Source organism: Acomys minous (assembly GCF_964271855.1).
Source record: "Acomys minous genome assembly, chromosome: 11".
Classification (NCBI taxonomy): domain Eukaryota; kingdom Metazoa; phylum Chordata; class Mammalia; order Rodentia; family Muridae; genus Acomys; species Acomys minous.
In genome coordinates, this window is record NC_140492.1 from 46,924,715 (window position 1) to 46,938,259 (window position 13,545).

General features: G+C 41.6%; 1 protein-coding gene across 19 annotated transcripts in view; it reads left to right on the forward strand.

The window, feature by feature from the left end:
- The window catches only part of PHLDB2 (pleckstrin homology like domain family B member 2), a 217,986-nt gene that overhangs the window by 194,925 nt on the left and 9,516 nt on the right, over positions 1-13,545 (forward strand). For 11 of the 19 annotated variants that reach the window (XM_084801890.1, XM_084801889.1, XM_084801876.1 and 8 more), the window contains 4 exons: positions 1,249-1,348; positions 5,490-5,510; positions 7,670-7,705; positions 9,256-9,460. In XM_084801890.1, coding sequence (XP_084658016.1) covers positions 1,249-1,348; positions 5,490-5,510; positions 7,670-7,705; positions 9,256-9,460 — 362 coding nt within the window. The remainder of the gene's footprint in view (positions 1-1,248; positions 1,349-5,489; positions 5,511-7,669; positions 7,706-9,255; positions 9,461-13,545) is intronic. The other 8 variants (XM_084801893.1, XM_084801883.1, XM_084801886.1 and 5 more) reach the window with 3 other exon arrangements.

Sequence of the window (13,545 nt, forward strand, 5' to 3'; positions counted from 1 at the left end):
TCTCTTTCCGGAACACTTTGCTATAGTCACCAACAAAGGTGGAGCCTTTAAAATGTACAAATACCAAATGCTAGTCCACTGCATTCACTCGTTGGGCAGCAAATAATAACTCAATTACTCTGCTGCCCCATTCAGAGCATATTTGGAACTACATTTTCGAGGGTAACGAATATATTTTCTGCCACCACAGTACAGGTGGTGAGAAGTCTTCATTCATATGACAGATGCTCTCTAGTTGTATCCATGTTTAAAAATAATACAGAACACAGAATCTGAGCTCCATGGAGAACAGCATTTAAATAGTTAGCGGGTGGTGTCTACATGCGTGGCACCAGGCTTAGCCCTTTATGTGAACCTAACAACACTCTGTAATAGATGTGCTCACCCTAGTCCTACATATAGACACACTAAGGAAGAGGATGCTAAGTGACAACCCAACATGCCTCAGCTGCAAACTGGAGGAGTCAGAATATGAACCCCGGTGACATGACACTTATACCCTCTGCTGGCGTGCTCCTCAGGGGGGGGTTACTGTAGGAATAGAGAAAGGGGGAGGGAGAGAGAGAGAGAGAGAGAGAGAGAGAGAGAGAGAGAGAGAGAGAGAGAGAGGAAGAGACGTTTTTTAGTGGGGTAGGCTTTGGCCCCTTCTTGTATCCATACTGCAATCTATTTCACAAGTTGGTCTTTTAAATGTTACTTACATGAAAGATTTTGCTATTTAAAAAGAATAAGAGCTGGGCATGGTGGTGCACAGCTATAATCCTAGCACTGGGGAGGCTGAGGCAGGAGGGTCAGTAGAGTTTGAAGCCTGCCTGGCCTACATAGTAAGATCTTAGCTCATCAAGCAAATAAGCCAATGAGTAAAGCATGCCGGAAAGAGTGGATCTTAGTGGGGTTCAGGATAGCTGGGGATAGAGAGAAACAGGAACATTTGGGCATGCATAGCTTGGCCCTGTGTTTTTGCATGGTGTGCATGCCTTCCTGTCCGTGCACCTGTCCTCTGCACCTTATGCATGGGGAGCTTTCCGTCACTCTCACAGGACTGCGGACAGTGTCTTCCCCCAGCCATGTTCTCCTTTGGAATTGTTACTGTCGGCGGAAGTGGCCTGACACTAGAACACTGCAGTAGAGCTCCTTGAGGGAGACACTGATTAACTAGTGAGTAACTGTACTTAGACAGGGACTTTGAGAACAGATCTGTGATGTGCAGTTTCCCTCGCCTGAAGCATTTCCCCCTGCTTCTCTCAGGCTCACCTGCCTCTGGGGCAGAGCAACAGCTGTGGCAGTGTGCTCCCTCACTCGCTGGCAACCATGACCAAGGACTCAGAGTCCCGGAGGATGCTCAGAGGTATGTATCCTTTAAAGCACATGCCATGCTCTTCTTTTAAGCATAAGAACTCCCCAGGGAGAGGTGATGAGAACAAAGTAGGGTAGGTTAGAGGGAAGATCAACCCATGTCCTAAAGTTTGCTAGTATGTTACTTTTGGGGAAGGGTACATGTGCCATCGTTTTTATATCAAGGTAACACTTCCTTCTTTGCACATGTCACCACCGGTGCACTGAGAACACACCTGATACACTTTATAAGTTCAGTCAGACCTTCATACTGGGAAGGCCCTGAGAGAATTACTGGCCTTCCCATTTTGGTTGATAGACAAGAGATACTGGAAAATTCCAGGGCACTTAGCAGAGATCACTAGTCTTGTTTGTGGCTGCCACACATATTAAATGACCCCTGAGCTAGAACCAATGAGTTGACACAGTTTAGGAGTCCAGAAGAAAATGTCTATGAGCAAAAAAAGAAAGAACCAAAAGAAAGAAAAGAAAATGTCTATGAGCATTTTGACTGTAGGTAAGTTGAGCTCTTCCACTGTGTATTTAGGTTTTAGGTGGACCTCAACTCTTGGTATATTTTCTTTGAAAGAACATATTACGTATATAATAGGGTTATAAAATAGTCTTTAAAGGGGAATAAAAGAAGTTACTACAGTGTCATTCCAGAAGCAAGATTCTTACAGAAATAAAGTTACTGTGTCAGTACAGCTGTTTACATCAACAACTTACGTCGTCTTTAGTTTTCTAGCAGATTTGTACTAGATACTAAGAATGCAAATGAATGACATGCTCCCTAACTTGGAAATGCTTGCAGTCTAGTGAGGAAGGATGGAGACACCCAGCAGATGATTTTAATAAAATGGTAAACACAACGGTGGGGGGGCTGTCCAAGATGAACAGGGAAAAGCAGGCAGACATTTGACCATCAGATGTATTCATAAGTTGATATTTTGCCCTTTATGAAAATTTAAATTGAATTTTGATTGGTGGGCCCCTCTACTTACTATACTAGCGCATAATCACTGTGTGTATACATATATGTATATATGTATGTACATACATATGCATGTATTTATATATATACATATACGTACACACATTCTACATATGCATATACATCTATGTTTTTGTTGGAAACATGTGTGTGACATATATATTACTGGGATGAAGTTGAGGTTTTCAAATCAGTATTAGAAGCGATTTAAAGAATTAACGGAACAAGCGTTAATTTCCTTTTTCTGCGTAGTAAACAACTGTATTTCTAGTACTCAAAAGGCAAAGGCAGGAGAATCACAAATGTGAGGTCAACCTGAGCTGCATAGTGAGAACTTGTCTCCAGGAAGAAGAAAAATAGGATTTAGGAGGGGGGAGAGGAGGCAAGAGGGTTCAGGAGTTTTAGGACTAGTCCAAGCTGGATAGCAAAAAGACTTAAGGCAGGCTCTGGTGTTCCTTTGAGGTGTATATTTGTAGTACTTAAATAAAATATATTTGATATAAAAATATATTTGTTTAGGTTTTTCTGTTTTACTTATTCTAAATTCTTAAGAAGATAAAAGTGTTTTTTAATATTTACAATAAGCATAGGAATCTATTTGGGGTTTCACTTTATTTCTGTTAACTTGAAGGTTAACTCTATTTTCTGTTGAACCATTTTTTTTCCTGTAATATTAATAGGCTTCCATTAAAATGTATATTCCACTCTAGTGGAAGGCATCTGAGCTTGGACTAGTCATGCATATTCATGAGCTTTCCAATCTGCATATTCATGAGCTTTCTGTATTCCAGTGATTTAGGGAAAGGTGGTTCCCTAAGGAGAGGGAAGAGGGATCCCAAATGACTATTCCCGGTACCAAAAGTATTTTCTTAACCTAGAGAGAGCCAGGCCTTTGTACTAAATGCATAAGTCTGTGAAGCTGAGAGTTGCTGGCAGTGCCATGCAGTGCCATGCAGCAGCAGAGGCCTTGGGAGAGAAGATGATAAGGAATCTAAGGAAACTAGGGAATCTCTGGCCCACTTTTCTAATCTGCATCCCCTTTAAATATTGGAACACCTCGAATTAGTTTTCTAAAGTGGACCTCAGCCGGTCATCTGAGGTCATATTATGACACAGACTCTACAAAGACTACAGTCTTGTCCTCCGTTGGCATGGCTTTTGTGCACTTGAGAAGACTGTAGCTTCAGGCTCTGCTTAAAGCTTCATGTGGCTCTGAAGAAACAAAACTGTTACATGTGCTGATCCAAGAGCTGCATTCTGTGAACTCAGCCTGCTCCCCTACCGAGAGCAGGGATGGCCAGGGATGATACTTCTTCAAGCCACAGCAGATGGGAAAATTGGCAGGAGTTTACACAAAGCCCATATGGGTGTCTCACAGAGACCAGGACGGGTGAATCATGTATTCGTTTAGAGTTGTTTCAGCAGCACTTATTGATGTCATTAAAATAGCAAATGTGATTAAAATTGCAGTCTGGGCAAATTTATATCTGGTACATTTTCATTATGTCAAATGTAGTAGACTCCATCGTTTACTTTTTATGTACACAATTAACTGAAGTGTACCGTTCTTTTGCTGCTGTTCATAATGGAAACATCAAGGATGACGGCGTAAGTATGAGCCTTCTCCAGTCAGCTCTGTTTTCATAGCACTGACGATGTGAGTCAAAGAATACTGAAAGGAGCCAAGTTCAAAGGCTAGAGCTGAGGGCCTGGGCTCCTCAAGTTGCAATGGGCATTGGGTTTTTGTTTTGTTTTGTTTTTTTTAAATTTTTTAGTACAGCCTGTCACTTGTTCTTTGTAAGCTTTAGAAGAAATGAAATCTTTTTCTTTTATCCTTTTGGTTTTTTGTGTTTTTGTTTTTGTTTTGTTAAATGCAGGAAAGCCCAAGAAAGGTATGACAACCTCCTTGTGTGGTGGTTTTGTTTCCAGCAAATATCGAAAGGTCATTGTCAAGTCATCTGACTTTAAACTCTACAATGGTGGATTTTTTTTTTTTTTAAGTCTGATTGCTCCTTTTATCCAATAGAGAAAAAAAAAAGTTGCTTTACCTTTTCGAAGGAACACAATGCTTGTGGCAGCTGCAGTTCCTACCAAGGCAGCTGCATGAGTCTTCTTGTTTGGGCTTTTATAACAAGTTCAGATCATGCCAGAAACACAGATACTGGGAGCCCATTGATTTGCTGGGGCTCAGGAACCTCATAAAGAGAAGCGTGAGCATCGAATGGATGCAGGCTCAGTGCGGATGGGGGTGTTTCTCTTTATGAGGCCAGGTGGACATAATCAAGGCCAGGGACAGACTAAAAGGACTGAGGAAACCCCAATGTGTTTCTCTCACTTAAGCTCATTTGGTAAAGAAAGATTATGGAGAGTTACAAAGCGTGTAAACACCAGGCCCAGAGAAGACAGCTATTGCTGTGCTTAGGTAGCAACACACAGCACGAGAGAGAACTTGTTATAAAGTGTCATGGGCTGTGCATCAAATAATTGAATGGCATCTAAAATGTTGGCTGGTCTAATTGTGTTTATGTGTATGGGCGTTTCCCCTGCATGCATTCTCGTGCACCGCATGGATGCCTGATGCTTCGGGAGGCCACACAAGGCAGTCATACCTTCTGGACCTGGAGTTTCAAAAGGTTGTGAACAGCCATGTGGGGTTTAGAAATTGAACCCAGGTCCTCTGGAAAAGCAGCCAGTGTGTTCTTATCCACTGAGCCGTCTTTCCATCCCTTTGACTAGAAAATGCTACCCTAAATTCTTGAACACTATTTGCTACTGTTTTTCTTGGGGAAAAATGATTTTATAGACATAATCTTGGTTTTTATTATTATTGTTATCATTACTATTTTCTCCTTCATGGCTATGTGTTAAAGTTTTTTTTTTCTTTTGTAACAAATCTTTTTTTTTCCTAACTATGCATGTATCATGAGCCAAACAAAACAAAACAAAAACCTTCAGTTTTTCTCTCTAATCTTAGATGCAATATACCATATGCTCATTCATGTTCATCGGGAGCTACTACTAATATGTTGAAGAGTGCATGTTGGGGTGTATATTTTCCCATCCCATGTCAGCCTTTCTGACCTTGTATCTTCCCCTTTTCTCTGCCTTTCTCTCCCTTCCCTCTGACTTGCACGTTCTTCCGGCTGTGGACTGTCTTTAGGAAGAATGAATTCCTCAGCAGGTGAGCTGTGGCAGGTGCACTGTCAGAGGCACGCTCTGTTTCGTGTTCGGCTCTGATTATAGTGTTAAATCATCCTAGTTTCCATCTTAAGGCTCAGGGACCCATTAAAGATTTATCATATATATTTGAAATATGGTAGGAAAACTACATATAGTGTATGGTTAATTTCACAAGAGAATTCTGGGCCCTAATAAGCCAGAATTTATTGAAACTGGCACTAAAATTAAGAAAATAACTGGGCTTTATACTCCAACCTAATGGCTTTCCTGAGTGAGGAAGTGGGCTGAGTTGTTTGTTTCCTGGTACTTTCTGGGCTGCGAAACAAGCCTGAACAAGGGGTCTTGCTTTCTAGACCTTAGCACTACTCCTTAACACGGTACTTTCAAGAGATTAGTATAGTATAGTATAATATAGTATAGTGTAGTGTAGTGTAGTGTAGTATAGCATAGTGTAGTATAGTGTAGTGTAGTATAGTATAGTATAATATAGTAACTATATTGTGTTTTTTAGCCCTTTTTATTCCTCTGAACATTGATTGTTCTTGCTATATAATTAAAAAATAACAAGAACATGAGTGGACTTGGGTTGGGAACATCTCGAGTCTCCCATGTTAGTTCCTTTGTTCCACTCTCCAAAGCAGATGCATTCCTGCTTCATTGGAGCACTCGGATAGTTGGGGTCTGTAGACGAAAAGTGAATCCACCCAGTGTCTGCCTTGTGATAGCATCATGGTGTGTAAGCAGTGAGTCTTCAGTGAGCAGGGCCATGTGTGTCCCTTACCAAGCCTCCCCGAGTGGAAGCTCGGGCCAGCCTGAGGCTGCTCCTCTGCCTCTCTTGGCTCTCTTCAGCTCTGTTCTGCTGTGGTCTTTCTTCCATAGAAAGTACCCAGGCATTTGGAAGGTCAGATCTGAGTTCAAATCCGCAAACCAGCCTACTCAGGTGCAGTTCTAAGAGTGCAAGGGAGAGGTCTGTGCCCTTCTTTATTGACTCATTTATTTCCTTTATTTTATTTTTTAAAAACTTATTTATTCATTTATTTATGAGTGCTCTGTCTGCATGTACACCTGCATGCCAGAAGAGGACATCCTACCCCTTTTTTATAGATGGTCATGAGCCACCATATGGTTGCTGAGAATTGAACTCTGGAAGAGCAGACAGTGCTCAGCCACTGAGCCATCTCACCAGCCCCTTATTTTTTTTTAAAGGTCTTACTATTTATCCCAGGCTGACCTGGGACTCACAACAATCCTCCTGCCTCAGCCTCTTGAGTGCTGAGATTACACGTGCATACCACCATACTATGGACACGCCCTTATTTATAATGGCAGGAGACTTTTTTTAAAATTTGTTTGTCAGACAAAAGCCATCTCGGGTTGACAGTTGTAACAGACAACTTTTACCAGGTGGCAATGTTGAGCAGCTCAATAGGTTGTACATCTTGTTCACACTGGAAATGAAAACCCTGCATTGGAAATGGGCTCGTTGTCCACAGGATTTGGTCTTTACGCTGCTATAGAATTTTAGGGTCCTTATCCTGCTTTTGGGATGACTACAAGAGCCTCCTCTGCAGAGTGAAGCTCAGCAGCAGCTAGAGTTGGTCTGCGGAGCTGAGGTCCATGAGGTCTTATTGTAGCATACTGTTCCTTGTACGCATGTCTGCAAGCATTGAGCCTTTTAGTTCCCTGCCTCTCGTACCTAAAGGTATAAATTCATCTTCTTAGTCTGTGATATTTCTGAAGAAAACAAAACAGAACCCAGAACCCTGGAAGATTGGAGAGGCAAGCCATGCAGTAGTTTGAAAGAATGAGCCTTTACCTTTGATATCATTGGCAGAGGCTGTTTCTCCTCCTGGAGACTGACTTTTCCTCACTGAAGAAAGTTCCTTGGGGGAGGGGAAGAGCAAGGTGGGGTACAAGTCACAGCCCAGCCAGGGATGTAATCCTCATATACTCTAAATTACATAGATGCTTTTCAAGAATCTGTATTTCACGTTGGAATGAGGACATGTCTTGTGTGTATCTGACATCAATGTGAAGGCTTTCCATGCCTCACCATTGTCTAGAAGTCATAAGAAAATAATTGTGTGCCACTTTTTCAAATAATTTCTCTTGTCATTTTTCCCTTCCTTTCCTAATGAATATCTGGAAATGATGTAAAAGGAACAGTTAATAATTCCAAAAGTTCAAGTGTAAAAGGTAAATATCTGAGTGGTGACTTTTTTTGGGGGGGGGTCCTTTCTTTTAAAAAGTGATGCAAGCAGCACACTTAGAATGCCTGGCTTTCTGCTATGCTGTGTGCACTGAGCAGAGCCGGAAAGGATGTTCTGTCTGGTCTCACGCGTGCCACTGTTCTTCACATCTTTACCTACTCCTACGATATGTGGCGTTGCTACATATGTCTCTGTAATTTATACTAGCAGGTTGTGTGTGTGAGGGAAGCTCATTTTCCTAAAGATGCATTTAGTCTGAAGAAGACATTTTCACCTAGCTCTCTAAAGCCACACAAAATACAGAGCATGTGAAAATATCCCTGCCGCTTCTAATTTTATAGAGCCTTTGGGTAGAAGCTGTTTGCTAAGGCATCATGAATGAGGTTCCTCTCTCTACACAAATGTTAAGTCAGCAGCTGTTTTGTTCGGGTTTTTGTTGTCATTTTGTTAGTTTTATTTTTGTCTTTTTGTCTCCTTTAGACCATTCCTCTACCTTCATTAAACTCCCCATTGAAAGGTGGCTTCCAAGAAAGGATGCCATGTTTAACTGGTCTACTTGTAAACTCTTAATAGGTCTGCCATTAATCCCTTAGTTAATGGAAAGTAGATTTCTCTCTTATCAGGAAAAGAGGTTATAAACTATGGGAAAGCATTTTAGTGAACTTAGGAGTTTTTTCACTTGCATCCCTGCTTTGTGCATACACATGACAGAGAAGTGAAGAGAAGACAGTATGGTTTTGAGTGCCCAAAGGTAGCTATAGCAATAACACAGGGTAAGGCAATGACCTCATTCACCAGCTGTCAGAATCCAAGGCGAAAGAAAGCACCCTTCATTTATGGTGCTTTTGATCCTGTTGACACACACACATTTTCAAATAGCTCCGGCCTGACTATTAAAATGGGGAAGGGAAAGTTAGCACCAGGGAAGGAGAGGGAGTCTGGCTATTTGAAGGGCTCTTGAACCCGATGCACACACTACAGACACTATGAAATACATATTTCTCAACTCCTACCCCTGCAAAGTCCACTTGCTGTTTTGTGAATGCTCTTGGAATCTGAATGCTGTTGAAGCAATGACTGCCCTATAATGCTGACACTGCGCTAGACATCACATTGCCTTCACTTAAACACAGCTATCTCTAGAGGATTCTGAGCCTCTAATCGTGTTTCTGGTTTCTAGGGAGTGTGCGTGCATGTGTGCATGCACGCATGCATGTGTACGTGGGCGCGCTCGAGTCTTTTAGTGTTCTGATGTATTGCTCATAGCTATGCTGAGTTGTAGGGGTGAGATTTAAGAAGTGGCAAGTGATCCCACTGACAAATAAAATCCCTCACGTGACCACTTCTTTCAAATTCTTGCTCACACTGGGCACGACATTGTTTCTTTGATCTTCCTGACTTCAGAAAATGTTAGAACAGTGTCCAAATTTCACATGCAGATGTTTCTTGTTGCTGGCTTGAGTCTGTAGAGTCTGTAGATGAGATTCTGAGCTTGATCGGTGAGGCCTATTTACATATTTATGGCTCTCTCCTTAGGCTATAATCACCAACAGATGAGTGAAGGACAAAGGCAGAAACCCGAGTTTTACAGCCGCACAGCGTCGGAATCGAATGTCTACTTGAACAGTTTCCATTACCCAGATCACAGCTACAAGGACCAGGCCTATGACACGTTAAGCCTGGACAGCTCGGACAGCATGGAGACCAGCATCTCTGCCTGTTCACCAGACAATATCTCTAGGTAAGGCTTGGTGAAAACCACCTTCTTGTTTCAAACATAGACTCATCCAGTTGAGACATAATGTATATTGTAAGTGCAAGGTTCTAATATAAAATCTTAATGCAAAAGTGGGCTGGGAATCATGGGGACCCTGAGAAGTCACTCCCTTGCATTGCATGTATGTTGCTGGGAGTGTGTGAGATGGTCCATTTTACACAATGCTTCAAAACTCAAGTTACCTCTATCGGTAGACTGCAAATTCTGTTTGCACTTACTTTTTAATAAGACAATGACCTCTAAGACCATAGTCACACACTTTTGACCCTTTGTGCTGCGGTAGAGAGAAAGTTTTAGTTATTTGTGCAGGGCTTGAGCCACTCATACTTGTCTTCCTCTTTTGATACAAGCACAAGTGGTGCTTTGGACTCAGGAACAACCACATCTAAGTTATAAATTAAGTGGTGGTAGGTTTCCTTTTCTGAAGCTGTGGCCATGAATGCTCTGCCATCTACTAGGTAAAGTGAACCCAGATCCAGCATGCCAACCCAGCCACATTTGCCCTTCTTTCCCCAGCTCTCCAGGGATGGGAACCCCCCTCACCCCCCTGACTCCCAGGACAGTGATAAAGTTAATGCTTAACATTTTCTCACAGTATGAATACCAAGTCAGATTTGAGAACTCAGTAAAAATACAAGAGTAAGAACACGAGCCATTGTAGTTGCATTCAGAATATTCTCCCATAAGGTAGTTCTAGAATTTAAGCAGAATGAGATTTTTGTAGACTTTATCCTCAATTACTTGTTTTCAAATATTCAAGACATTTTTAAAAAATAATTTATGGGCTAAATGTTTTAAGATGTATTCTCGGAAGATTTTCACACATAACATATAATGTATTTTGATCATATTCAATCCGTTACTCTCTTATCCCTCCAACTGCCTCTGAACATCTTCCACTTCAGTGCACCCAAGACCTGTTTTTCTGACCCTTGTGTTTATTGACAGTGTAAATAATGGTGCTGAGAGAGCAAAACCAGTGCCAGCTCCAGTCACTTTCTGGTAACTCACAAAAATGATGTTTCAACAAAAAATGAAGGCGAATGTGCCCACACTGAGTAATTCTATCAGTAGACAAATGGCTTTCTGTGATGTCATAAACCACAAAGCTGAGTTTGTGTCAGTAGAATTTCAGGATGGAATTACTTATTTAATAGACTTATAATTTTGGGATATTTTAATGCATGGTTTAAAAAAGACTTCAGCACAGCAAAACATTTTTTTTTTCGGTTGTTGGTTGTTGTCTGTACCAGTTTCAAGACAGTCCTGAGGAAGGCACTTCTTCACAGCACCCGTTCCAACACTGTGTTTCTGGTTTGCCTAGATGCCATTCATGGTCCTTTACACCACAATAAGGAGTAAAAGCTTACTCAAGTACTAATATGCTTTTTCATTTTTTCTTTTTAGATTTGTTTATTTTATTTAATGAATATGAGCATTTTGCCCACATGCATGTCTGCATTGTGTGTGTGTGTGTGTGTGTGTGTGTGTGTGTGTGTGTGTGTGTGTGCGTGCACCTAGCAGCTGTGGAGGCCAGATGAGGATATCAGATGCCCTGGAGTTGCCTACAGGTGTACACATAGTTAATTACAGTCACAGACAGGTGTCACATGGGTGCTGGGAACTGAATCTAGGTCCTCTGGGAAGACAAAAGATGCTATTAACCACTGAGCCATCCCTCCAGTCCATAAAATGCACTTTTCAAGGTAGTTATTGGCACAGAAGTAAAGCCCCTAATTTCTCTCTCTTTACTTTACACTCTATGTTCAATTTTTGACATTATGACTTAGTATTTAGTGATACCTGACTTCGAGCAGTCTTCATCTACAACTGCCATTACAATAGGATCAGTCCTGGATGAAACAGCTACGGACAGTAATGGTGGCTGTGCTCAATGTCTTACCAGGTATGGTGATTCTGCAGGAACAGTGTCATATAGGGATCTAAGGGACAGATGTGTCTCACCAGATACACACACAAATGAAAACTATGTGACATGGTAGATTATGTTCATGAGCTTGCATTTGGTAGTCATGTTACAATGTATGTACATATTACAGTATCATGACTCACATCATAAATTTGAACAGTCGGACACATACTCGATAAAGCTGAGAACAAAAGGCAAGTAAACAAACAAAATGTTAAAAAAATAAAAATCTAAATAAATATAAATTGCATAAAATGTGACAAGTAAGGTAGGCTATGATGAGTTTGTTTCTTTTGTTTGTAGGTGTGTGTGTGTGTGTGTGTGTGTGTGTGTGTGTGCGCGCGCGCGTGCGCTCGCTTAGCATCAGGCTAAAAGTTGGCGCCAACACATACTGTGCCCAGTTGTTAGTCTGGTAAGATTCCAGTGTCCCTCAGGCAGGCCCTTCTCCCACATCTGCTCCTAGTGGGACTGGCAGTTGGAGAAGATTGGTCACATGGACTGTGTTACTCTGGTTCTTCATCTCTTAGGAAGCACTCTTCATCTTCGATGTGCATCATCTTAGGTTTGATTTTGCCAAAAATAGTTGAGGAGGCTGAGTGTTGTGTCTCACCCCTGAGAATCCCAGCTTTTAAAAGTCAAAGTAGGAAGATAGTGAGTTCTAGACCAGCCTGGGTACTGTGATGAGGCTCAGTCTCAAGTGTTTGTTCTGGCCTGGGAGAATAACTTTGTCCATAAAGTTCTTGCCACAGTACCATTAGGATCTGAGTTCAGTCCCTAGAATTAGTTAAATTAGATAGATGGATAGGTAGATAGATGATAGATAGGTAGGTAGATAGATAGATATAGATATAGATATAGATAGATAATGGATGCATAGATAGATAGACAGACAGACAGACAGACAGACAGACAGACAGAGCTGGGCATGGACACAGGCTTGCAATCCCACTACAGGAGAGGCAGAGACATATCCCGGGATTCCCTGGCCAGCCAGCTGAGTGTAATTGGGAAGCTCCATGCTAATGAGAGCTTCTTTCTCACTAAGTAAAGTAGAGAGCTCCTGAAGAACACGACCCAAAGCTAACCTCTGGCCTCCACACACATACACATGTACCCCACGTGAACACACACACACACACACACACACACACACACACACACACACACACACACACACATGTCCATGTCCATATATTACTTAATCATTCTTTTTGTTTTTAGTTGGTTTTTTTTTTTAGTTTTTGTTGTTGTTTTTTGTTTTGTTTTTAGTCATTCTTTAAATGATGCACTCTAGTACGGGGAAGGGCTCTCTGCACACATTTTTGTGCCTTTTCTATGAAGCTGCCTCCTGTGCTGGATGCTGTGCTCAATGGGGACAGAATAGAACTCTTGTTCAAGTGGACCTAGAAACAAGGTAGGTGCTTGAAGGAGCACAGCACACTCTGCAAGACACAGCAGGGCTCGCCAGAAATGAAACATCAGGTCAGAATATATGTGTGACTTCTGACCTAGACCCTGGATAGATGGCCTTGAACCTCCTACTCTTTTGCTTTTATTTTTCCTTTACTTACTGGGGTGATGTTATTTCCAAGATAATTTTTTTGAAGCTTTTGAATTCTTTTGTGCTGCTTTACCATCAATATAGCAGGTGAGGGCTTTGAACAAAACTGACTGCCACTCACTCAGTGCATCTGTGCAAGGCGCTTTGACATTGGTATTATTTCAAAAGCAATATGGCCATACATATAAAGGTACAGCAAGTCCCAAAAGTGACCCAGTTTCCCCCCCACCGAAAAACGTGACTTCAGACATTAGGCATCATTCACCGAGAATGGGACTATAGTCTAGTTGGTAGACTATTGTGAGCGTCAGTAACTGACAGGAAGACTCACGTTGCCTAATGGCTGTAGTTTGGGCCCCCACTCTGTAAGATTTAGCTTTACCTTCTGTGTTTCTAACCGTTTTATACTGGTCTTATCTTGCATGTCCATTTCTGACTCCTACACTGAGCTAAGTCAATGATTTTTAGAGATGAATTACTTAGCCCCTTTAGACCAATGACTCATGAGAAATATCCTTCAAAGAAATATCTTTCAAATGGTATATGCTTTGATTGTTA